This window comes from Equus quagga, chromosome 10 (genome assembly GCF_021613505.1).
Source record: "Equus quagga isolate Etosha38 chromosome 10, UCLA_HA_Equagga_1.0, whole genome shotgun sequence".
Classification (NCBI taxonomy): domain Eukaryota; kingdom Metazoa; phylum Chordata; class Mammalia; order Perissodactyla; family Equidae; genus Equus; species Equus quagga.
The window spans coordinates 58,661,200-58,687,447 of record NC_060276.1 but is presented as its reverse complement, the minus strand read 5'-3'; the positions used below and the strand labels follow the sequence as shown (position 1 = coordinate 58,687,447).

At 34.4% G+C, this 26,248-nt stretch overlaps 1 protein-coding gene across 7 annotated transcripts in view; it reads right to left on the bottom strand.

Annotated features, from left to right (window-relative positions):
• Positions 1–26,248, bottom strand: part of RPS6KA6 (ribosomal protein S6 kinase A6) — a 176,858-nt gene that overhangs the window by 15,429 nt on the left and 135,181 nt on the right. For 5 of the 7 annotated variants that reach the window (XM_046673320.1, XM_046673321.1, XM_046673324.1 and 2 more), the window contains 3 exons: positions 23,987–24,063; positions 22,123–22,240; positions 3,218–3,358 (listed from right to left, as the gene is read on the bottom strand). The exons of 1 other annotated variant lie outside the window; for it this stretch is intronic. In XM_046673320.1, the coding sequence (XP_046529276.1) occupies positions 3,218–3,358; positions 22,123–22,240; positions 23,987–24,063 (336 nt within the window). The remainder of the gene's footprint in view (positions 1–3,217; positions 3,359–22,122; positions 22,241–23,986; positions 24,064–26,248) is intronic. One more of the 7 variants, XM_046673325.1, reaches the window with a different exon arrangement.

Here is a 26,248-nt window from a genome sequence, read left to right as displayed (position 1 = left end):
TTCTCTTTCATTGCTGATTTTATTTATTTGAGCCCTCTCCTTTTTTGGTGAGTCCAGCTAAAGGTGTGTCGATTTTGTTTATCTTTTCAAAGAACCAGCTCTTAGCTTTATTGATCTTTTCTATTGCTTTTTTAAGTCTCTATTTCATTTATCTCTGTTCTGACTTTATTATTTCCTTCCTTCTACTAATTTTCAGCTTCATTTGTTCTTCTTTTTTTCTAGTTCCTTTAGGTGTAAAGTTAGAGTGTTTGAAATTTTTCTTGTTTCTTGAGGTAGGCCTGTACTGTGATGAACTTTCCTCGTATAACTGCTTTTGCTGTATCCTATAGATTATGATATGTTGTATTTTTGTTTTCATTTGCCACTAGGTATTTTTTTATTTTTCCTTTGATTTCTCTGATGACCCATTGGTTGTTCAATGGTATGCTGTTTAGTCTCCACATTTTTGTGTTTTTTTTCCCATTTTCTTCTTTTTTTTAAAGATTCGCAGCTGAGCTAACAACTGTTGCCAGTCTTCTTTTTTCTTCTTCTTCTTCTTCTTCCCAAAGCCCCTCAGTACATAGTTGTATATTCTAGTTGTGAGCGTCTCTGGTGGTGCTATGTGGGACGTGGCCTCAGCATGGCCTGATGAGTGGTGCCATGTCCACGCCTGGGATCTGAACCTGTAAAACCCTGGGCCACCAAAGTGGAGAGCATAAACTTAACCATTCAGCCACAGGGCCAGCCTCTCCTATTTTCTTCTTGTAATTTATTTCTGGTTTCATACCACTGAGTTTGGAAAAGATGCTTGATACAATTTCAATCTTCTTGAATTCATTGATGCTTGTTTTGTGGCCTAGCATGTGATCTATCCTGGAGAATGTTCCATGCACATTTGAGAATTCTATTCTGCTGCTTTTGGATGGAATGCTCTGTATATGTCTATTAAGTCCATCTGGTCAATGTGTTATTTAAGGCCAATGTTTCCATACTGATTTTCTGTCTGGATAATCTATGCATTGATGCAAGTGAGGTGTCAAAGTACCCTACTATTATTGTATTGCTTTCAATTTCTCCCTTCAGTTCCATTAATCTTTGGTTTATATATTTTGGCTTTTATGTTGGGTCCATATGTATTTATAAATGTCATTCCTTTCTGGTGGAGTGACCCTTTTATCATTATGTGATGCCATTCTTTGTCTTTTATTACAGTCTTTGTTTTAAAGTCTATTTTATCTGATATGAATATAGCTATTCTAGCTTTCTTTTCATTTACATGGAATATCTTTTTCCATCCCTTCACTTTCAGTCTGTGTGTCCTTAATTCTGAAGTAAGGCTCTTGTAGGCAGCATACAGATAGGTTGTGTTTTTTTCAATCCATTCAGCTACTGTATATCTTTTGATTGGAAAATTTAGTCCACTTACATTTAAAGTAATTATTGATGCATATGTACTTATTGCCATTTTGTTAATTGTTTTATGGCTTTTTGTAGTTCCTCTCTGGTTCTTTTTCTTCTCTTCGCTTGTGGCTTGATGCCTTCTTAGTTTTATGTCTAGATTCCTTTCTCATTTTCTTTTGTGTATTTATTACAAGTTTTTTCCTTGTGGTTACCGTGTGGTTCACATATAACTTTCTGTGTAAATAGCAGTCTGTTTTAAGTTGATAGCAACTAATATCTGACAACATTCCAAAGCTTTACCTTTTTACTCTCCGCCCTCACAACTTATATTTTTGATATCACATTTGACATGCTTTTATTTTATACAGGTCTTAACTATTTATTGTAATTTTAGTTAATTTTACTACTTTTGTCTTTTAACCTTCATGCTTCATTTATATAGATTGATCCACTACCTTTATTATATATTTACTTTTTCCAGTGAGACTTTTCCTTTCCTATGTTTTCTTACTATTGATTAGTGCTTTTGCTTTTCAGTTTAAAGAAGTTCCTTTAACATTTCTTGTAGGGCCAGTTTAATGGTGATGAACTCCTGTAGCTTTTGCTTATCTGGAAAACCCTTAATCTCACCTTCAATTCTGAATGATAATTCTGAAGAGAATTCTAGGTTGAAAGTGTTTCCCCTTCAGCACTTCGAATATATCATGCCACTACCTTCTGCCTTGTGAAGTTTTTTGCTGAAAAACCTGCTGACAGACATATGGGGTTTCCCTTCTATGTAACTAGCTGTTTTTCTCTTGCTGCCTTTAGAATTCTCTCTTTGTCCTTAACTTTAATGTTTTAATCATAATGTGTTTTGGTGCTTATCTCTTTGGGTTCATCTCATTGAGAACTCTCTGGGCTCCTTGGACTTGGCTATCTGTTTCCCTCCCCAGACGAGGGAAGTCTTCAGCTATCATTTCTTCAAATAACTTTTCTGGCCCTTTCTCTGTCTCTTCTCCTTCTGAGATCCCCATAATGCAAGTGGGATTCTGCTCAATGTTGTCCCAGAGTTCCCTTAAGGTATTTTTAGTTTTTTAAAATTCTTTTTTCATTTTGCTGCTCTGACTTGATGAATTCCACTGTTTTGTTTTCCAGCTTGCTGATTCATTCCTCTACTTTATCCATTCTGCTGTTGAATCCCTCTAGTGTATTTTTCAGTTCAGTTATGACTTCTGTTTGGTGCTTTCCGATATTTTGTATCTCTTTATTGAAGTTCTCACTGTGTTGATCCATTCATCTCCCAAGTTCAGCAAGCATATTTATGATTAGTACTTTAAACTCTTTATGAGGTAGATTGCTTATCTCCACTTCATTTAATTCTTTTCCTGAGGATATGTCCTATTCCTTTGTTTGAAACATATTCCCCTATCTCTTCATTTTGCCTAACTCTCTGTATTTGTTTCTATGTATTAGGTAAATTGGCTAACTTTCCCAGTCTTCAATGAGTGGCCTTATGTAGGAGATGTCCTGTGGGGCCCAAAGGCACAATCCCCACTGGCTACCAGAGCTAGGTGCTCAAGGGGTGTCCCCTATGTGGGCTGCATGGATCTTCCTGTTGCGGTGGGGCCAAAGCTCCAATGTGAGGATGGGCAGGGCACCTGGCACCACTTCAGGGTGTGGCTGCAAGTACTGCAGTGTGTTGATTGGCAGGAGTGATGCCCAGCCCTGCTGGGAGGCACAGCCATGACTGCTGTGGTGCGTTGGTGGGGCAGGGCTGGCTCCTGGCCCTGCTAGGAGGTGCAGCTGAGACATGTATCAAGCATTTAGAAGGTGCACAAAAGTACGCTTGTTTTACCTTAATGACATGTGATGTATCATTTATATTTGGTTGATCATTCGGCAACTGGTCTCTGTGGATTATCCACGAGTGTTTTAATACTTGTTCTGTAGTGTACCGCTGATGTGGGTCCATATGTAGCATATGGGAAAGCAAATCCTAAATTAAAATGAAAAAATATATATATATATATATATGAAACTATATATCAGTGAAGGTTTTGGTAAAATATATCATTTCACATTTTCTTAAAATATGAAAGCATCAGTAGCTTTACAATCTGTTTTATTTTACCTACCTTTAGGGAAAACATAACCTATATTCTGCACAATTAACTGTCAAAAGAGAATCTTGAAACAGATTTTTCAATATACAGTAAATACTTATCGTTTTTAATTTAGGAGATACCAAATCTGTGGAACTGGAATGTGGTCAGTGAGGGAGGTGGAAAATATAAAGTAGCAGGAGTTATCCTGGAATGTGCTAACTGGTCAAGAGGAGAAAGGAGCTGTTGATCTTTGCTGGTAAGCCAGTCCTCAAAATTATAAGGGTTTCTGTATACAGACAGAACATAGAAGGGAGGGTTCCATGTTGTTAATTCACTCAATAACTTGGGGTTTACTGTATAAAATACTAAAGAAAGCAAAACGTACATCCAAGGTTGGCAGCTAACTGCTAGCATGATAGTGTTCAGAGTAGCAAAGGTTTCTCATCAGATTAACTGTGAATATGCTTATTTTATCTGTGTTATAGTAACAAGTTGTAAATGTAAGATAACCTGATAGTAAAACACAATTTTAAATACATTAAATGATGTGATCATTTTAAATAAACTATCTCTACCAAGCATCTTTTATAGAAAGAAGTAAACCCCCCTTAATAAGTATCTTCTAAAAAAGAAACAAAATCATCATTTGTGAACTTTTCTTCAATAGCAGAAGCAGTGAAAGTGAAGACTCAAAGTAGTAACATCAGAATTTGAAGAATAATGTAATTGTTTTAAACTATGTAGGGGAGTAGAATAACCACTCAAAAAAAATCTATTAGGAAAAAAACAGATGTTCAGAAATAAATGGAAAAATAATACAAAAAAAGAAAAAACAGTGAATTACTTTAATAAAACAGACTTAAACATTAATCATAAAAAGTATAAAAGTTCAACAGTTCAAGGACTTCTGCCTCAGGCCAAGATAGAATACCAGGGACTGGATTCACCCACCTACTTGAAACAATGCCCCCCCCCCCAAAAAAAAACTTAAAATATAGGAAACAACAGCTTTCAAGAGATTAGATATTAGGCAATGAAAGACAGTGATTTCTAAGAGATGAGAAACAAATCAAGTAATCCCTATGACTGCCCCAGCTTGCCTCCTTGAGAGTTTTCAGGCTACTGTGCAGGTATGGGGAACCAAGGCAAAGCCTGCTGTATTCCTTGAGTTGACGAGAGAGAACTGAGTCATGAGAGACCAAAGCAGACAGAGTTAGAAGGACAAACTACTAGAGAGGTGAGAGGAGCAAAAAGAGAACTACAGAGGTCTGTAGAGGGTCTCCCTCAAGTATTCAGCAGATTACTGATGAATTCATATATGTGAAAAAAATACCAAAGGCCATGAGAAGAACTATGTGAAAGGATTAGAGGGAAATCAGAGCTCATGTAGGGTGAAGAATATTGCCTATTTCCACCAGCCAGACTGGAAAATCTCATAATTCATAGAGTATTTGGTAAAGTACTTGAAACAAACCTGCCTGAGTAGTGAGTAGCCCTAGACTAAACACTACTCTGGTCCTGCCTAAAAAATATTAAAAGGAAGACCCAGAAGTACCAAACTACTTCCCCTAACTTAACTGTGGCCCAGAATAAAACTCAAGAATATTTATAGGACTACAAAAGCATCCAACACCCACCAAGGCAAAATTCACATCTGATTTCTTATTAAAAATAACCAGGCATACAAATAGAAGGAAAATACAAGCCATGATGAAGAGAAAAAAAAATCAATTAATCAAAATTGATCCACAATTGACATATATGTTAGAATTAACAGACAAGGAAATTAAACAGTTATTGTAACTCCATTCTGTATGTTCAAAAGTAGAGTCTGTATGACTCCATTCATATGTGGAAATTAAACACATGGACAAAGAGAAAAAATTAGTGGTTACCAGGGGAAAGGGGAGGTAGGGGGTGGGCACAAAGGGTGAAGTGGTGCACCTACAATATGACTGAAAAATAATAAAGTACAACTGAAATTTCACAAGGTTTTGAAGTATCATAATCTCAATAAAAATTTTTTTAAAAAGTAGAGACATAGAAGCTATAAAAAGACACAAGTCAAACTTTTAGAAATGAAAAGTAAAACGTGAGACCACAAAAATAAACTGAATAGGATTAACAACAAATTTGATATGGAAGGTAAAAAGATTGGTGAAGACAGCAATAGATACTATTAAAAGGAAATACAGAGTGTAAAACAAACAAGCGAAAGAACAGAGCATCAGTAAGCTGTGAGACAACTTTAAGTGACACAATACACAAGCGCAACTGGTGTCCCAGAAGAAAAAAAGATTAAATTTGCAAATTTAATGGGAACCATAAACCCATAGATCCAAGAAGCTCAATGAACTCCAAATATTAGAAAAGTAAAGAAAATTACATAAAGCCACGTGAAACCAAATGGCTCAAAACTCAAGACTGAGAAAACTTCAAAAGCAACTATAGGGGGAAAAAAAAGCATGCTACATATAGTGAAACAAAGATAAGGATAATGGCAGATTTGTCAGAAAAAAATTCAAATGACAAGTTAACAGAACTCCTGAACAACAAATGTGTCAAAGAAGAAATTGAAAGAGAAATAAAAAAAGTATCTTAAAACAAATGAAAATAGAAACACATCATACCAAAACTTATGGGATGAGGCAAAAGCAGGTCTCAGAGGGACGTTTATAGTGATGAATGCTTACATTAAGAAAGAAGATCTCAAATAAACAACCTAACTTTATACCTCAAGAAACTAGAAAAAGAAAAACAAAGGCAAAAATCAGCAGATGAAACGAGACAATAAAGATCAAAGCAGAAATAAACGAAATAGAGACTAGAAAAACAATAGAAAAGATTAACAAAATTAAGAGCTGGCTTTTTGAAAAAATAAACAAATTTGACAAATTTTTAGCTAGACTATGAGAAAAAGAGAGGAGACTCAAATAAAATCAGAAATGAAAGAGCAGACATTACAACTGATACCACAGAAATACAAAGGATCATAAAAGACTACTAAGAAAACACATATGCTAACAAACTGGATAGCCTAAAAGAAATAACTACATTCTTAGAAACATACAATGTAGCAAGGTTGAATCACGAAGAAACAGAAAATCTGAACAGATCAATGACATGTAAGGAGATTGAAGCAGTAATCAAAAACCTCCCAACAAAGAAAAGCCCAGGATCACATGGTTTCACTGGCGAATTTTACCAAACACGTAAAGAAGAATTAATGCCAATCCTTCTAAAACTCTTCCAATAAACTGAAGAGGAAACACTCCCAAACTCCTTTTATGAAGCCAGCATTACCCTGATACTAAAGCCAGAAAAGGATACTACAAGAAAAGAAAATACAGGCCAATATCCCTGATGAATATAGATGAAAAGATTCTCAACAAAACACTAGCAAACTGAATTCAACAGCACATTAAAAGGAACCTACACCAAGATCAAGTGAAATTTATCCCTGGGAAGGAAGAATGGTTCAACATACACAAATCAATAAATCTGATACACCACATTAACAGAATGAAGGACAAAAATCATATAATCCTCTGAATAAATGAAGAAAAAGCATTTGACAAAATTTAACATCCTTTCATGATAAACAATCTCAACAAATTGTTTATAGAATGAATGTACCTTAACATAATACAGGTCATATATGACAAGCCCACAGAAAACATTATACTCAGTGGTGAAAGGCTGAAGCTTTTCCTCTAAGATCAAGAACAAGACAAGGGTGCCCACTCTCATCACTCCTATTCAACATAATACGGGAAGTCCTAGCCAGAGCAATTAGACAAACAAGCTATATGATAGGCTAATGTGTATGTCTCTGTCTTAGTTTTTAACAAAAATGTTTAAAAAGTGAAAAAAAAGATTAAAATACAAAGAATCTTACAGAATATGGATATAAAAAAGAAAATATTTTTGTACAGCTGTAAAATGTGTGTTTTAAGCTAAGTGTTATTATAAAAGATTTGAAAATTTAAAACAAAATAAAAAATTTATAAAGTAAAAAAGTTATAGTAAGCTAAGGTTAACTTACTATCAAATAAAAATATTTTTTTCTAGATTTGGTGTAGCCTAAGTGGACAGTGCTTATGAAGTCTTTGGTAGTATACAATAATGTCCTAGGCCTTCACATTCACTCACCACTCATTCAGTGATTTGCCCAGAGCAACTTCCTGTCCTGCAAGCTCCATTCATGGTAAGTGCCCTACGCTTAGACATTTTTTAAATTTTTTATATCATATTTTTACCATAGCTTTTCTATGTTTAGATATACAAATACTTACCACTGTGTTACAACACTGCTCCCAGGGAAGACTGTTACCCTATCCTTAAAGCTTTGAAACTTGGCATTGACTTGGCCTCCTTACGAATGAAAGTCCTTTCAGGCATCTGTTTCCAGAATAGGGAGGTTTCATTCACATCCACCTCTAGGAGCTTCTCAACGTCATCCTCATTCACACCCAGGTTAAAGTTGTTTGCCATCTCAACCACAGCCTTGATGATTTTTGCAAACTTCTCATCCTTGGCAAATCCTTTGAAGTCATGGACGAAACTCTTGAGTGTCTTCTTCCAGATGTCATTCATACACTCCCTGTTGACATCACTGCAAGCCCAAGCAAGGTTCTTGATGCAGTGATAGATGGTGTAATCCTTCCAGAATTGCATAAGTGTCTTCCTCAGTTGCAGAAATAGACTTGGCAAAGGTCTTCATCAGTTTTAGGCCTTAAAAGCTGCTATAACTCCTTGATCCATTGGTTGGATCAAAGAGATGGTGTTTGGAGGGACAAACACCACTTTGATATTGGGATGAAGATCACCAATAAAAGGAGGATGTCTGGGAGTATTATCAACAATAAAGCAAAATCTTGAGAGGTATGTTATTCTCCATTTCACTGGCACAGAAATTCAGGAGGGCCTCTTAGAAAAGGAGCTGGGTCATCCATGACTTCTTATTGCTCCTGTAGTACACTGGCAGTATGTGCTTACTGATATGCTTGAAGGCCCTTGGGTTCTCACTGTCCCAGATCACAAAGAGTTTCAATTTGTAGCCTGCAACATTGCCCCCAAGGAAGACTGTTATCCTATCCTTAAAAGCCTTGAAACTTGGCATTGACTTGGCTTTTTTATGAATGAAAGTCTTTTTAGGCATCTGATTCCAGAATAGGGAAGTTTCATTCATAGTGAATATTTGCTCTGGCAAGTAATTTTCCTCCATAATCAGCTTATCCAGAGTTTCTAAAAGTTCTTCAGTTGCCTTCACATCAGTATTCACAGACTCACCACTCACTTTCAAATTATGTAATGAATAAAAATTCTTCAATCATTTAAACTACCCAGAGCTACCAGTAAATTCAACATCATGGTCGGGTCCAGTCTTTTCTTTCAACATCGCAAACAAATTTTGCTTTGGCTGTGACTGTCATGGCACTGAGAGGGATATGCTTCCATGTCTGGTCTTTATCCAGGTCACTGGAAGTTTCTCCATGTCTGATATATGCCCTTCTCAAATTTCTGTTTCATTGCTTTCAATGAAGCATATCCTTTAACATACTTTTATCACATTGATCTCATTCTTCAAGATCATAGCTATGGTGGAATGGGACATGCCTGACAGGTGAGCAATAATTATCACTGATTTTCCAACTATTTAGTCCTTAATCACTTTTTTTTTTTTGAGGAAGATTAGCCCTGAGCTAACTGCTGCCAATCCTCCTCTTTTTGCCGAGTAAGACTGGCCCTGAGCTAACATCCATGCCCATCTTCCCCTACTTTATATGTGGGATGGCCACAGCATGGCTTGCCAGTCAGTACCATGTCCGCACCCGGGATCCAAACCGGCAAACCCTGGGCCGCCGAAGCGGAACGTGCGAACCTAACCACTGCACAACCAGGCCAGCCCCCTTAATCACTTTTAATTTCATTTCCAGGTCAATCACCTCACAAGGACTTTCACTGGCAATATTAGCAGTGAATTTTGTATGTGTAGGGGCCATGTTCAAGTTGAACAAAACAACATGAAATTAAATCAAGCACAAGAGAAAATGATGCAATCAAAAGACACAGTAAACACGAGATGTATAAAGCTGCTGCCACTATAACATAGCATACTGTTGTAGAGTAAACTTTATCTTTTATAAGTAGAAAGAGTACTCCCTAAAACAACAAAAAGGACAATACAGTAAATACATAAACCAGTAACATAGTCATTTATTATCATTATCAAGTATTATGTACTGTGCATAACTGTATGTGCCATACTTTTATATGACTGGCAGCGCAGTAGGTTGGTTTACACCAGTATCACCACAAAACACATGAATAGTGTGTTGCACTATGATGTTACAACAGCTATGACATCACTAGTCAACAGGAATTTTTCAGCTGCATTATAATCTTATAGGGCCCCTGTTGTATATGCAGCTTGTTGTTGACCAAAGTGTCATGACTGAACTGTTAAAATGTCCATACTACTGAAAACCATCTTTAGATTTAATGCAATCTCTATCAAAATTCCAACTTCATTTTCCACAGAAACAGAAAAAATAATCTTAAAATTCATATGGAACCACAAAAGACATCAAGAAGCCAAAGTAATTCTGAGAAAAAAAAACAAAGTGGAGGCATCACACTTTCTGATTTTGAACTATATTACAATGTATCATAATCAAAACAGTATGGTGCTGGCATAAAAAGACACAGAGACCAAAGGAACAGAATCGAGACCAAAAATAAACTCACTCATCTATGGTCACGTAATATTTGACAAGGGAGCCAACATTCAATGGGATAAGAAGAATCTCTTCAGCAAGTGGTGCTGGGAAAACTGGATATACACATGCAAAAAAATGAAATTGGACTACTATCTTATATACCTCTCACAAAAATTAACTCAAAATGGATTAACGACTTAAACGTAAGCTGGGAAACTATAAAACACTGAGAGGAAAAGCTCCTCGAGACTGGTCTCGGCAATGGTGTTTTTGGATATGACACTGAAAGCACAAGCAACAAAGGCCAAAAAAAAAACCCCCAAAAACCAAGTGGGACTACATCAAACTTAAAAGCTTCTTCAAAGCAAAACAATGAACAAACTGAAAAGGCAACCTACAGAATGGGAGAAAATATTTGCAAACCATATATCTGATATGGGGTTAATATCCAAAATATACAAGAAACTCAAACTGCAAAAACCCCTCAAATAACCCGACTGAAAAATAGACAACTCATATGACAGCAAGAAAGCCCCCAAATAATCCAATTTAAAAATGCGCAGAAGACCTGAATAGACATTTTTCCAGAGACATACAAATAGCCAACAGGTACATGAAAAGATGTTAAACATCACTAATCATCAGGGAAATGGAATTCAAAACCACAATGAGATATCACCTCACACCTGTTAGAATGGCCATTATCAAAAAGACAAGAGGTAAGTGTCGGCAAGGAAGTGGAGAAAAGGGGACCCTGTGCACTGTTGATGAGAATGTAAATAGGTACAGCCATTATGGAAAACATCATGGAGGTTCCTCAAAAAATTAAAAATAGAACTACCATATAATCCAATAATCCTAGTTCTGGATATATATTCAAAGGAAATAAAAGCACTATTTCAAAGAGATATCCAGGGACTGGCCCGGTGGCTCAGCGGTTAAGTGTGCACATTCTGATTCGGCGGCCCGGGGTTCACAGGTTCGGATCTGGGGTGTGGACATGGCACTGCGTGGCAAGCCATGCTGTGGCAGGCATCCCACATATAAAGTGGAGGAAGATGGGCATGGATGTTAGCTTAGGGCCAGTCTTCCTTGGAAAAAAGAGGAGGATTGGCAGATGTTAGCTCAGGGTTAATCTTCCTCAAAAAAACAAAAACACACACACAAAACAACAAAGACATATCCACACCCCGATGTTCATTGCAGCATTATTCACAATAACCAAGATATGGAAAGAACTTAAAGTGTCCATAGACAGATGAATGCATAAAGAAAATGTGAGATGTATACATATGAGATATAAGATATTCACACAGACACACAGAGTCTGGAGAGAGAAGGAAATCCTGCCATTTGTGACAACATGGATTTTCCTTGAGGATATTATGCTAAGTGAAATAAGTCAGACACAGAAAGGCAAATCCTGTATTCTGTCACTTACATGTGGAATCTAAAAAAGTTGATCTCACAGAAACAAGAAGTAGAATGGTGGTCACCAGTGGCTTAGGTGGTGGAAGAATGTAAAGATGTTGGTAAAACGTACAAATTTCCAGTTATAACATGAATAAGTTCTGGGGATCTAATGTACAGCATGATGACTCTAGTTAACAATACTGTATCATATACTTGAAAGTTGCTAAGACCGTAGGTCTTTAATGTTTTCAAGACAAAAAATGGTAATTATACGAGGTAATGGAGGTGTTAACTAACCTTATTGTGGTAATTATTTCATAATATATATGTGTATCAAATCATCATCTTGCACACCCTATGGTTACACAATGTTATACGTCCTACACCTCAATAATGCTGGAAAAATGAAGAAGATATTGCAATATCTTTACTGAAACAAAAAAATATGGAAACTTAAAATTTTATATTGAGTGAATATATCTTACAAAATCAATGGGGAAAATTACCAGGGATAAAGAAGATCATTTCATAACAGCTAATCAAGACAAATTTATAAACAATTCTATGCACCTAAAAACAGTGCTTCACAATACACAAAGCAAAAATTGATATAAGTGCAAAGAGAAACAGACCAATCCATAATTATGGCTGAAATAAGAAAGCAGACATCACTACAGAGTCCAGAGATATTTTTATGAAAACTTTATGCCACTATATTTGACAATGGACAAATTCCTTGAAATAAAAACAATGCTAATGCTCACTCAAGGAGAAACAGATAACCTAAATAGCAATATAGCTATTTAGAAAATTGTATTTATAGTTAAAAACCTCCAACAAAAAAAACTTCAAGCCCAGAGGGAGTCACTGGTGAAGTATAACAAACATTAAGAAGTAACTCCAGTTCTAAATAACTCTTCCAGAAAACTGAGGAAGAGGTAATGTTTCCCAACTCATTTAATGAGGCCAGTATTACCTTGATAACAAAATTAGAAAAAGATATTGGAATAAAACTGCAAACCAATATGCCTCATGAACATAAATGTAAAAATTGTAAACAAAACTTTAGCCAAATTCAGCTATATGTATATATAAAAACAATAATATCAGGCCCAAGTATTGTTTATCCTAGGGATACAAGGGTGGCTTAACAAAGGAAAATCAATGTAATTTCAGCATAACAACAAACCAAAAAATAAAATCCATGTGATTCATCTCAATAGATATAAAGACAGCATTTGACAAAACCCAAAATCCACCTCTAATAAAAGTGTTGCTCAAACAGGGAACAGAACAGAACTTCCCCAACCTAACTAAAAACATCTATGTAAAATCTACAGCTAATATCACTCTTAATTTGAAAAATGAATGATTTCCCTCCAGATCAGGAACAAAACAAGAATGTTCACCCTTGTATTTCTACAACAATGTACTACAAGTTCCAGCCATTGAAATCAAGAAAATATATCCGTATGGGAAAGAAAAAATTAAAACTGTCTTTATTCACAAATGACATGATTTTCTATGTAGAAAAACTGTTGGAATCTAAAAAAAAAGCTACCAGAATTAATAAATGAATTTAGCAAAATTGTAGTATATAAGATCAATATAAAAACAATCATATTTCTACATACTAGTAATGAAAAATAGGAAAATGAAATTAAAAAATAATGCCACTTACATGAGCATGAAAAACAGGAAAAACTCAGGTAAAACACACAATAAAAGATGTGCAATACCTACACATGAAAAGCATAAAACATTGCTGAGAGAAATTAAAGAAGGCCTAACTAACTGGACAGAGATATGGTGCTCATGGATCAGAAGACTCAATGTTGTTAAAATGTCAATTCTCCCCAAATTGATCTATAGATCCAACACCATCTTATCAAATTCCTAGCAGGCTTTTTTGGTAGAAACTGAAAAGCTGACTCTAAAATTCACTTGGAAATCCAAGGGACCCAGAATAGCCAAAACAACTCTGAATAAGAAGGAAAAAGCTGGAAGACTACCAGTATGCTAATTTCAAAACTTATTCATGAATAAACAATAATGAAGACAGTGTAGTAATGGGGTAAAGTTAGACAAGTAGGGTGTAACCACCCCTGATGCAGGAAGGGTTAATAATCACTGGAAAAGGCTTGCCAACAAACTGTGACCCGGAGGTGAGAAGGCCGGTTAGCGAATGACGGGTAAGACCTCCAGCGGAGGCAACCTAAGCCAGGCACGGTCGCCTGGGGGCACAGATGGAGATACGATATCGGGAGCAGGAGGGGCCATTGCCTAGGAGGACTTGCATGCTCCGAGATAAAAATATACGAGCACAGCAATAACATGATAATATCAAAACAGAGGCCAAGGGAGGGCTCCTTGAGAAATCACCAAGAATTCTTGGCATCCGCTAATCACTTTGTCCAGAACACCTGTGTATGTTTAACAGATGTAAGCTATGTATATATTGAAACGCTGGTTTTAATAAACTCAGAATGGCCTTCAGCCTTCTCTGCATCTATCCTGGTGTGTACATTGGATCGTGACACCGACATAGGGTGAATAGAACAGAATAGAGAGTAGAAAAATAGAACCACACATATTTGATAGGTGATTTTTGATCAAGATACAAATGCAATTCAGTGGAGAAAAGGATAGCATTTTCAACAAATGGTGCTGGAACAATTGGGTATCCATATGGAAAAAAGAATTTTGACCTATATACAAATATTAAATCAAAATGAACCATAGACCTAAAGGTAAAACCTGAAACTATAAAACTTCTAGAAGAAAATACAGGGGAAAACAATTGAAATCTTGGGTAAGGCAAAGATTTCTTAGCTATAACACCAAAAACATGGTACATAGAAGAAAAATAAAATGAAATATTGACCTTTATCTACGTTATAAACTTCTGCCCCTCAAAAGACACTCCATAAACTGAAAGAAAATATTTGCAAAGCATAGCTCTGATAAAGGACTTGAATCTAGAATGTATTAGGAACTCTTAAAAATGAAAAAAAAGACCCAAATAAAAAAGAAGGGGAAAAAGATTTTAACAGACAATTCAAAAAAGATAAATGGATGGCAAATAAGCATGTGAAAAATGCTCAACATCATTAGTTACTAGGGAAACGCAAATTAAAAATATTATTACATACCTTTAAAAATAGCTAAAATTGTAAAGAAATGATCATATGAAGTGTTGGCAAGGATATGGGAGAATTAAAACTCTCATACACTGCTGGTGGAAATGCAAAATGGTACAAGCACTTTGAAAAACACTTTAGTGGTTTCTAAAAAGTTAAATATATGACCCAATCATTCCACTCCTGAGTGTTTATACAAAAAATAAAAGGTATACATTCATACAAACACTTGTACATACATATTCATTGCAGCTTTACTGGTAATACTGCAAAACTGCCAACAACTCAAATGTCCTTCAACAGGCAAATGGATAAACAAACTGTGGTGCATCCATACAATGGAATATCATTCAGTTATGTAAACAAACAAACTACTGCTACATTACAACAACATGGATACATTTCAAAATAATTATGATGGGTGAAAGAGACCAAAAAAAGAGTACATACTGTGGATTCCATTTATAAACACTTCTAGAAAATGTAAACTAACCTGTAGTGTTAGACAACAGGCTGCCAGGGAATGAGGATTGTGATTTGGGGACGTGGGGCAGGAGGGAAGGATTATAAAGAAGCATGAGGGAACTTTTAGTTATGGATATGTTTATTATTTTGATTTCGGTGATGGTTTCACTGGTGTGCAAATATGTCATAACACTAAATTATATACTTTAAATACATGCATTTTGTTATGTATCAGCTACACTTCAGTAAAGTCGTTTAAAATAAACCAATGGTCTAGCCCAAAAGAATAGGTCCTTCTACTCCCACTCACCAAAGTATGTTTCAACATATAAATCAACTATACATAATAAAATTTAATAAGAAAAAAACACACTCCTCTGCTCATCATTAAACCTTACCTGACCTTTTGAACTTTCCTGAGAATTCTGAGTGATTATTGAAAGGTACAGCTAGTGATGGTGAGAGAGTGAAAAAGAATTTTAGGAGATGGGCCTCTACAAATATTGAAATATACTGCTATGCCTTAAATTTTACTCATGAGGGTCTTTGTTGCTAATGGGAAATTCAAAGATTGACACGAGACTGCCAGAGTGCTTTATACATTCTTAACGATATCAGCTAACACTTACTGAACACTTAATGTATGCTACATATATTAACCTGTTTAATCTTTGTAACAACCTTGAGGTAAGTACTATCACTATCTTCACTTTATAGACGTGGAAAGTGAGGCACAAAGAGATTAAGCATCATTCCCAAGGTCACACAGCTAGTAAGTATGTGTTATAAGTACGTGCATCCAGGCAGGCAGGCAGAGTTTGGCTCATAAATACTAAACTGTACTACCTCTTATTCTTCCCCACTAAACTCAATATCAATGCCTAAACTTTATATAATTATTGCTGCTTTCTTTTTAATGTAGTAACTCTCATGTACACACAGGAAGTATCAATAGTTATAGCATTGAGTAAGCATTTGTGGAAAATATCAAAATCCCTGTTTCAGAAAAAGATTCAGTTTTTCATAATGAAGTATAACAATAAGTTTTATTATATATTCACTGAAAAGATTTAACTGAAATTAAGGACTGTTAAAGCTACAATGGCCATATACTTGTTATCTAAACCAGGACACTTGAGAGTGAAAGGCATAAACCACAACTGTACCAGGAAAACTGTTATGCATGTTCAAGCTACTCAAAGGAAAAAGGATATAATTACTTCTGGGGTAAAATTTAGCTAAGTTATATAAGACTAAGGTACTTTTATAAATGTTCCAGAGGTGCACAAGCATACAAAATGGTCAATTAATTTGGAAACAAAGACTGATTTCCAAAAGCAAAGTGGATTCACCTGAAGTGAAAACGCAGTAAATGTGGCCATATCCTAAATGTTTACAAAACGTTATAATTATTTCCTAGGAAAGATATGAATAGAATGCTGATTAGCTTATGCTATCAAAAGGCTTCATAGCGCAAGTATTAACATTTTGCTACTTTCTTTTAAAGAATTTCAAGTAGTTTTAATAGGACTTAATTTATCTTATTTCTTTTGATCTTCCCTCAAAAATAAGTAGCAAGATCTTGACAGAATGACAAGCAGAGGATGGATGACAAATGAAAGAGCAAAAGTGTCATTATCTTAAGTAATAAGAACTGAATTTTCTTGATAGCTAAGAGGAAAATGAGCTCATCCACAGTTCACAAAAGTCTGTCACTTCCATATGAGTAATTTTCCATTTTTTCTAGGTGGACATAGTAGTGGTGGGCAGTTTTAAAAAAAAGATACTGAGCTGTGACAAGAATGACTACTTATATACAATCAGTTGGGTATTTAGTTAGATAACCTAATTGGAAGAAAACCATCACTAATAAAAAATTATGAACTTAATTCGCCTAGACCTTAAAGATTTATTTTTTTAATATCCATTTTAAGTAAAAGCCAGCAAAACTTCAAAATCTTTGAACCTACATGAATACAGGAGAATAGCAATCTTCCTATTCTTCTCACAGCACTCAGGTGGCAAATTCATTAAAGTTTGGAAACTAGTGATTAATAATTCATCACTTCTATTTCAATGTTAATCATGTGAGTGAGATAAACCATTTTTTATCATAGTTATTACTAAGTATACTACAAGCATTTTAATTTGGTTAAAGCATTACAATTCATACTTCCTCAGTATAAAAGACTGAGTTCCATACATACTTAAGTGACACTTTCTGCCTTGATTACAGGTAACAACAATTATCCCTCACAATAAAACTAAGAGTAGAATTCTAACTATTGAATTTACTAGTGTATCTTCCTAGCTTTGTTTAGACACTGTAGTCTTTCTCTAATATAATTTGGCACAAGATGTGTGAAAGCTATGGTACTAGAAGTTCTAAAAGTTTCAATATAATGTTTTAACTGTAAAATTGCTCTGCAATATAGATTATGTAAAGGGTAATGAGCTTCAGTATACTTAATTTCTATATTATAGAAAAAAAGTAGGTGAGCAATAACACCTTTCCTTTGAGCCTTCTATTAAAGAATTATAGACCTCTTTTTCCTCTATTCCATCCACATAAGCCAAGCTAATAAAGCCTTTCTTCCTCCAGAAAGGCTTCCTTAACATGTGGCAGACTGAAAAGAGTACTAGACTGAAAATCAGTTCCAGTTATCCCACTCATTAGTGTGTGACCATGGACAAGATAAATTCTACACACCTTGTTTTACCTATCTGCAAAACGATGGACCAGATGCCTTCCATCTCTAAAAATCTACGGCTTGTGAATACATGAACGAAAGACTGTTCTATTAAAAGCAACTTGAAGCCAAAATGGAAAAGAACTATTTATGCAAAACCTGATAATTTATTTCAAATCTACAGTCATTTACAATAGGGCAATATTTATCTTTATACAATGGACAAAAAAAGTTTATGGTGCAAATTAATGCAAGGTACACTTGAAGAAAAGATTAAATCGCTTATGAAAAACTATTCAATTAAAGTATCTATTATGCTAGGTGTGATAGGAAATGCAAAAATGAAGATGACATTTAAAGCTCCCTGTGTGGAAAGGATAAAAAGGTGCACACATGAATATATGACAAAGGAGAATGTGATAAGTGCTCTAATAAAATACATACAATGTAGTAAAGGAAATACAGTAGGGGAAAAGTAGCTGCCCCTTTTAAAGGAGGAAAAGGAAGAGGCCTTAAATAATTGTCCCATAAGAACTTCTACTAGGCAATTCTCTGCTGACCAAGGGTATAGGTACTTGAGATAGTAACATTTTATTTATTTAAAATATTCTAAAATTTAGATAGAACAGCCTTCTAATTAATCAGGTATTGTTGTGTTTATTTTTAAGATGGAGTGACACCATGAAATTTTCATTACTTTCCTCTTCTACTTTTTCTTTGTTCACCAGATTCTTCTTCTAGCCTCCCCTGTCTTAAAAAATGGAAGCAGCAAGGCCAGTGTTCTGAAAGTTTAGGATTTGGAGGTGAGGAGCTGGCTGAAACAATTGTAGCAATAAGTCACACAAAGCTAACATGACTTCCACTATCACCCCCATCCCCACCATCATTTAAGTGAATGAGCAAAGTCTAGGAACTCCGCATGGACAGGAGGCAAGCAGAATTATCTTCTATATGCTTCTGGTGATAGTACTCACCAATAACAAGAAAAGCATCTAAAATGGAAAAGTAGCTTGTAAGGAACTAAAATGAAGTAAAACAATTGTCATGAGATGACAGCGAATGACATAGTTCTCACGACTAGAGGGTACTAGTTTAAGGGGTTATGGAAAACTGAACAATAGTTTACCTTCACCACTCATTTAAAACAGACCAAAAAAATCGAACTGTTAAAATGTACAGGAGATAGTTTTTAAAACGTTCACATAGCTCTTCTGCTCAGTAATCTGACACCATTTTCAGAAAAGTTTCGAAGACAAGCTAAAGCAACTTAATCTGTAAAAGGGGAATACATGAAAGACCTTGTGAAATATTTCAACAATATCCCCCCATATCTTTCCTATATTAATTTCTCCAGAATAGCAGACTAAAAGAGGAGAAGAGAATAAAACTGAACTTTAATATGTATTATTCCTTAAGCACTAGAAAGACCCAAACATAAAACACATAACATAGAAAAACAAAAATCTAAGCACAATTGGCATATCTATTTCAGCATTATATTCACTGTTGCCAGTTATTTTTTTAAAGGAATGCAAGAGGATCAGATGTATAGCTTTAAACATCAGAATTGTTCTTTGGGAAAATGTATTTTCTGACTCACAAACTGGCTATCTAGAAAGTACATATCTTTAATGAATAAAACTAGTTGTTTCAACCATTTTACAAGGGGAAATCTGGCAAATCGTAAATAAACCAAATTGAATAGAAATGGAATTTTGGAGTTGGAAGGAACCAAAGGGAGAATTTAATCCCCAAATTTTACAGATGAGAAAATTGAGGCAGTTACTTAATAGATCAAAACCCAGCACTCAGTTCTCCTGGCTTCCAATCAGCTACTCCTTCTACTACACCTCACGGCACTCTTCTGTTATGGCTAAGATCCAAACAGAATTCCTTCTTCATTTTTCTAATGTTTAAAAGGGAATGACATTGAAAGTAGACCATTATCTTACACCGTACATAAAAATTAACTCAAAATCGATTAAAGACTTGAATGCAAGACCTGAAACTCTAAATCTGCTAGAAGAAAATACAGGCAGTACACTCTTTGACATCAGTTGTAGCAGTATCTTTTCGAATACCATGTCTACTCAGGCAAGGAAAATAAAAAATAAACAAATGGGACTACATCAGATTAAAAAGCTTCTGCAAAGCAAAGGAAACCATCAACAAAATGAAAAGACAGTCCACCAACGGGGAGAAAATATTTGGCAATCATCTATCTGACAAGGGGTTAATTTCCAAAATATATAAAGAACTCATTCAACTTAACAACAAAAACATGAACAACCCAATCAAAAAATGGGCAGAGGATATGAACAAATATTTTTCCAAAGAAGGTATACAGATGGCTAACAGGCACATGAAAAGATGTTCAACATCACTAATTATTAGGGAAATGCAAATCAAAACTACAATGAGATATCACCTCACACCTGTCAGAATGGCTATAATTAACAAGACAAGAAACAACAAGCGTTGCAGAGGATGTGGAGAAAAGGGAACCCTCATACACTGCTGGTGAGAAGGCAAACCGGTGGAGCCATGATGTAAAACATTATGGAGATTTCTCACAAAATTAAAAATAGAACTGCCATATGATCCTGCTATTCCACTGCTGGGCATTCATCCAAAGAACATGAAATCAATAATTCAAAAAGATATATGCACCCCTATGTTCATCACAGCATTATTCATAATAGCCAAGGCATGGAAGCAATTCAAGTGCCCATTAATGGAAGAATGGATAAAGAAGAGGTGGATAAAGAATACTGCTCAGCCATAAAAAAGACAAAATTGTGCCATTTGCAACAACATAGATAGACCTTCTGGGCATTATGCTAAGTGAACTAAGACAAAGACAAATATTGTATGATTTCACTCATATGTGGAAGACCAACAAACACATAGATAAGGAGAACAGATTAGCAATTACCAGAGGAAAAGGGGGTAGAGGGAGGGTGAAAGGGGTAAAGGGGCACATGTGTATGGTGATGGATAAAAACTAGACTATTGGTGGTGAACACGATGCAACCTAGCCAGAAACTGAAACATAATAATGTACACCTGAAATTTATGCAATGTTAAAAGTTAATATGACCTCAATAAAATGTTTTAAATAATGACAATCAAATCCCTGATTTATTTATTCTACGATCAGGATATGAGATTTATTCCATAATATGCCCTACAGATTAGCTAGTATTCTTGAGACAATTAGGCTTTATAATTAGCAGATATTAAATATAAGCAATTCTTTTTGCCTTAAAATGTTTTCTACTTCAAATTGAAGCTTAAAAACTTCAGGGTCCTATAAGACACATGCTGACAACTTTTAGGTTTTTGCTTTAAAACTTAAAATTTGTAAATATAAATGTAATAGTTAGTAGTCAAGACTTGATCATTTTTCACCCTAAAATAAGTAAGGCCAGTTATTCTGAAACTGCACTGTCTAATACAGCAGCCACTAGCCATATGTGGCTATTAAGTACTTTTAAGATGTGGGTAGTCCAAATTCAGATGAGCTGTAAGCATAAACTATATACCAGATTTTGCAGTTTTAGTATGAAAACAGAATGTAAAATATCTCCTTAATTTTTTATATTGATTAGATGTTGAAATAAAATATTTTTGATATATCAGGTTAAATAAAATACATTACTAAAATTAATTTCACCTGTTTCTTTTTGTTCTTTAATGTGGCTACTAGAAATTTTAAAATTACATATGTAGCTTGCATTATATTTCTATTGGATAGCTCTAAGCCATCAATAATAAATATCTAGGTGCTACTGATAAAAAGTTCCTATATTTTCTAAAGAATAAGTTAACATTATAAAAATTGCCTACATAATCACTAGTGAATGTCTGGGCTAAAGAAGAAATGATGTATAAAAATACTCTAAATGCAGAAATCAACTTTAGTTGGTTTTAAATATGTATTTTTTTTCCAGCAGATTTACATCTTTAGTTTTGGTTGACAGTGAAACTAGTTTATATTCCATGAACACATATTAACTGATAAGAGAGGAATGTGGCTCAGAAGCATGGCAGAATAAAAAGCTAGACTTTACCTTATTAAACCCACACATACGTGTGATTTAACTTAAAAACAAATAGTGACACACAATATCATCATGCATTCTGCAAATACAGACTAAGTTAAACTTAAAGATGTCAGCAATTTAACGTGAAGGCAACAAAACAAAACATTTATAAGTTATACCTTTGCTCCATCTGAAATACTGTCCCAGTTTCCACCACTCAAAGAGAACTTTCCATTGCCTATACGCAGCAGTATCTCCTCAGGAGTGTCATTGGGGCCATTAGCAAATGGAGTGTAGCTATTAATAAAATAGATTTTAATAGACACGAGGGCCTAACATACATATTAAATCTAACTGAAAGTGATGACTATGAAACTACATGCAAATATTTGCTACAGAAAATTAAGAATATCATCTAATATTTCCCTTCACTGTTCATATCAAATTTTATATTTCAAACAATGAAATTAATCCTAATGAATTATTTAGTTAAATGAAGAGTCTTGGCTACATCAATAGTTTTGTATTTGATCTGTTAATCAATATAAAACAAAGGTGGCTTTTCATGTAAAGTTACAATCTTAAAATCAGACCAGAACAAAACACACAAATTTTGTATTCTCCCAAGCATAAGATAGATAGCAAACCAAATATTCTTACTAAAAGAAATTGTTAATTTTACATATCTGTAAGTATTTATCATGTTGGTTCAAATTTATTCATTAGCATTTTATCAACATTATCACTGGAAACAGGTTAAGAATATTTTTAATTAATGTCTATGAAAAATGATTAGTCAAATATATCAATATCACAAAAAACCTCTATAACCATTAAAATTATTATCTGGATCAAAATTCATGGACAGGAAGACAAATATATTGTATAAAATTAAAGTAGTTTAAAAATATAATTATAGAATGACAAAAAGTGATCAGTTTTGTACCATTTTAACAGATGGAATTGAAAACTGAAAATGGTATTCAAATTTGGGACTGGAAAGACTTAAGGTTAAAAACTATGAGGAATATATTTTAATGTATTAATGTCTTAATTCCCTCATGTAACAATTCAGTTGAGATAACACTAAACACATACACAATCAAGTTTTCTTTAGTCATAAAAGTAAATATTTGAAAGCCTTAGCAATCTAGAAATGGTATCCCATGGTATGAAACCAAAAGTGCTGACTGCTGTTGATATGTAAACTTTAGCTACCCTTAACTTTAGCACTTGCTGTGGTCTGTAACTAAACATTTTGCATACATTTACAATATATCTAAAAGAAGGTGTAATACATAATTATCACCAAGCCAATAAATAATTTAGTCACCATTTTCATAACATATTTATAAAGCTCCTGTTATGTCAGGTATATGTCAATTATACTAATGCCTTCTTTAAAAGTCGCGCCTAAGTACATTATAATTATAATTATTCAAATTCCACTCTATGTATTAGACTTTGCTAAACCTAGCCTTTTTCTATAACCACAAATTTTTACGCCTAAATAAAAGTGCTACTCATTATCAAGGGTAAAACAGCACTTGTATTATCTGTAAATTACCAACATTAACATAATCCAATTATTACTTTTTTTTTATATTTCTTTATTCTTTTAACGGGAGGCAGCAGTACATGTTTCTGTAGTTCAGTATTCTGTTACTATGTAGATTTGTTATAAAGTTTCATCTTACAACATCTGTATTGCCAGGAGAGCCAGAATTCAAGTTATTTTTACTCTAAATTAATGTAATATGAATAAGTTCAGTGGGCAAGTACCTGTTGAAACACGAAATGATTTTATGCTCAAGTAAATATTTTCAAAAACGGATACACTCAATGTAAAATATCAAAATAAAAATATATTCTTTATCTTTAAAAGTTTTAGTTCCAGTTGAAAACTCTTTCAATCATATATCTGAATAGTGCCTCATTAAACAGTGTACTTTATGGTTTTTAATCTGTCCTCTTTCTAGATAAAAATATAGAGGTAAAATTCAAATAATGATGTGAATTATTTTGAGTATATAAGTTTCTTACCCAGCCAACATCGTGTAAAAAAGTACTCCCAGACTCCAAATATCACAAGCAGCATCATAGCCCTGTTGCATAAGAACCTGAGAAAGAAATACTCATTATCTGGCATTACTCAGTACAAACTCAGTTTTCTCATCCAAAAGAAAGTTGTTGTGCTTCTAATAATCTCACAAATGTTCACAATTTAAAAACTTAGATCATCTTAATCTTTTCAAAACCAGATTCACTTAATGTTAAAGGCAACGTCTTCTACAATTAGCAAGCACTGAATAAATGGCTATTAATAAGGTGATTAAGTAACATGGGCCATACAAAAAAGAACCTTATAAGATATGATCCCTGATCTCAATGAACTTTCACTCCTCCTTTTAGGAAAACCAGACACAGACATCAAAATTTAAGATTCATATGTACACAGAATTTAACATATACTACACACAGTACTGTCTTTTAATCCTGACACTGCCTCTATGAGGTAGATATTATTATTTCCATTTTGAAGATGAAGAAACTGATGCAAATGTTAAGTAATTTGCCCAATATCACAACTAGTTAAGTAGTGGAGCAGCTATTCTTACTCTGGAGCCTGTGCTCTTAATATCTATGATAACTGCCTCCTTACTATAGAAGAGATGGTAAGATAATACATGGTCTTATGAAAGCAAGATGAATTTATATTTTACTTACAAGGCTTATGTCTTGAAAAGATCAGTGTATTTCTGGATCGCAAATACACATTTGGTAAATTCTGAATGGTTTCATTAATTTTTCATACAATAATTTAGGCAGTTTTTTTCTTTGAGGGCCAGTATTAATAAAAATCAAATAATATATTTATTATTATACTTCAGGTGGATTTTCTCTATGAAGTTAACAGAGTTTGTTAGAAAAATAAAGAGATGAAATGTGGCCCTTTTTTTTCATTTAGAAAAACAAGCCCACTGTTAAAGCCTTTAGTCATAACAAAATAGAAACATTATTAAAGCTTTAACACTGGGGATTTAACCACCAACTGGACACTTCATTTAGAAAAGGCTAAATATATTAATGTTAGGCTCTGAGAATTGCCAGACATGAATAATGAGTATCTAACACATTTAAGTTTTAAATAAAACTTAAAATTCAAGATTAATGTTTTTTCCCTAGTCAAGGTGTTATTTACAAGCACACGCATATGTGCAAACTTGAAAAGGGAAGAGGCTATCAAAATACCTATATAACTGGCTTACATAATAACACAAGTAGGAACTACAAAAACCTTAATAAATTATGAGGAGCTAAACCACTCACATCATGGTAAACCTAAGTTGGCATCCTCCAGTAAAACACAAAACTCTCCTGTTTTTATCCTCTTATCTCTTTCCTTTACTCATCATCTCTTACAGTTCTGGGCATCACCACATTTTTCCCAGTTCTCTTAGGACAGTATTTTTAAAGCTTCCCAGATGACCCAATGCACAGCCAAGGTTGAGGGACTGCTTAGGAACCAGTTGGACAGGTGAGGGTTAAGCAGTGAGTCAGCTACAGGTATTTCACACTCCCATATCCTTCCTAGCTAATGAGAAAAAGGGCACAGAAGGTGTCATATTGCTTAATCTAATTAGGACCAACCATGAAAATTTTGTTTTAGGTTTACCACACACTTAGACCCATTTTGTATAGGTAAAGAAGAGGCAGTCCACTTTTGTTCTAGAGCAGGTCTCAATGCCCCATAATAGCAAGAATAAATAGCCATAAAAAAATAAGGTAAGGTGGTGGGAAGAATGAAAGAGTACAGTGAAGAAGGTGTGTTTCATACCTTCTTACTTGCATCGAGTTAACTATAAAGAAGATAGAAGTCAGGGTTAAAGTAGTTAATGCCATTAGCTTCTCTCATTTGGCCTCTCAAATTGGCAAAAAGTAACATACATAGAGATTCTCATTCCCTTTGTTGTAAAGTTCAAATCAATTCATATTTGAAGCAAAACATATGACAGCCCAGAGTCAGATCAAAGTAGGGTAATTTCACAATTACTTTATAAAGAGCTGAAGGCACAGGATCCACCCAATTTATTCTAAGTTCCTTTAATTCAGGATAATTCTAAGACCTCAGTAGGCATTAAATATCACTTGAATAACATAATAGATTTGCTTTTATAAAAGAATAAGATATTTTTGTAGATATATTAATTTTTGTGACATAGGCATACTAGAAAAGCACATGCAACTAAGCAAATCTTAAGAGGTTGATCAAACTGATGCAAACCAAAAAAGTGAATGAATATT